Source organism: Pygoscelis adeliae, unplaced genomic scaffold (genome assembly GCF_000699105.1).
Source record: "Pygoscelis adeliae isolate BGI_AS28 unplaced genomic scaffold, ASM69910v1 Scaffold318, whole genome shotgun sequence".
In the NCBI taxonomy this organism is placed as follows: domain Eukaryota; kingdom Metazoa; phylum Chordata; class Aves; order Sphenisciformes; family Spheniscidae; genus Pygoscelis; species Pygoscelis adeliae.
This window is the reverse complement of record NW_008825430.1, coordinates 4,999,194-4,999,880: the sequence shown is the minus strand read 5'-3', so window position 1 is coordinate 4,999,880 and position 687 is coordinate 4,999,194. Positions and strand designations below refer to the sequence as shown.

At 61.6% G+C, this 687-nt stretch overlaps 1 protein-coding gene across 1 annotated transcript in view; it reads left to right on the top strand.

Moving 5' to 3' along the window:
• The first annotated feature begins 2 nt into the window (after positions 1-2).
• Positions 3-687, top strand: part of ONECUT1 (one cut homeobox 1) — a 16,604-nt gene continuing 15,919 nt past the window's right edge. Inside the window, exon 1 of the mRNA XM_009330972.1 lies at positions 3-651. Coding sequence (XP_009329247.1) covers positions 3-651 — 649 coding nt within the window. The remainder of the gene's footprint in view (positions 652-687) is intronic.

The following is a 687-nucleotide window of genomic DNA, read 5'->3' as shown; positions in this document are numbered from 1 at the left end:
TCATGCGGGCCGAGAGGGGTCTGGCGTCCATGAACAACCTCTCCACCCCCTACCATAAGGATGTTACCGGCATGGGGCAAAGCCTCTCTCCGTTGTCTGGATCGGGCCTGGGGAGCATCCACAACTCCCAGCAAGGGCTGCCCCACTACGCTCACCCCAGTGCCACCATGCCTGCCGAGAAAATGCTCACCCCAAACGGATTTGAAGCCCACCACCCTGCCATGTTAGCCAGGCATGGCGACCAACACCTCACCCCCACCTCCGCTGGCATGGTGCCTATCAACGGGATCCCACACCACCCCCACGCCCACCTGAATGCCCAGAGCCACGGGCAGATCCTGGGCTCTGCCAGGGAGCAAAACCCTTCTGTAACTGGTTCGCAGGTCAACAGTGGAAGTAATTCAGGGCAAATGGAAGAAATCAATACCAAAGAAGTAGCTCAGAGGATCACCACCGAGCTCAAGCGGTACAGCATCCCCCAGGCCATCTTCGCCCAGAGGGTGCTGTGCCGCTCTCAAGGGACCCTCTCAGACCTGCTGAGGAACCCCAAGCCCTGGAGCAAGCTCAAATCTGGCCGGGAGACCTTCCGCAGGATGTGGAAGTGGCTCCAGGAGCCGGAGTTCCAGCGGATGTCTGCTCTGCGGCTGGCAGGTGAGCCCGCTGCGGAGCGGTCGGGGCACGGCGGCG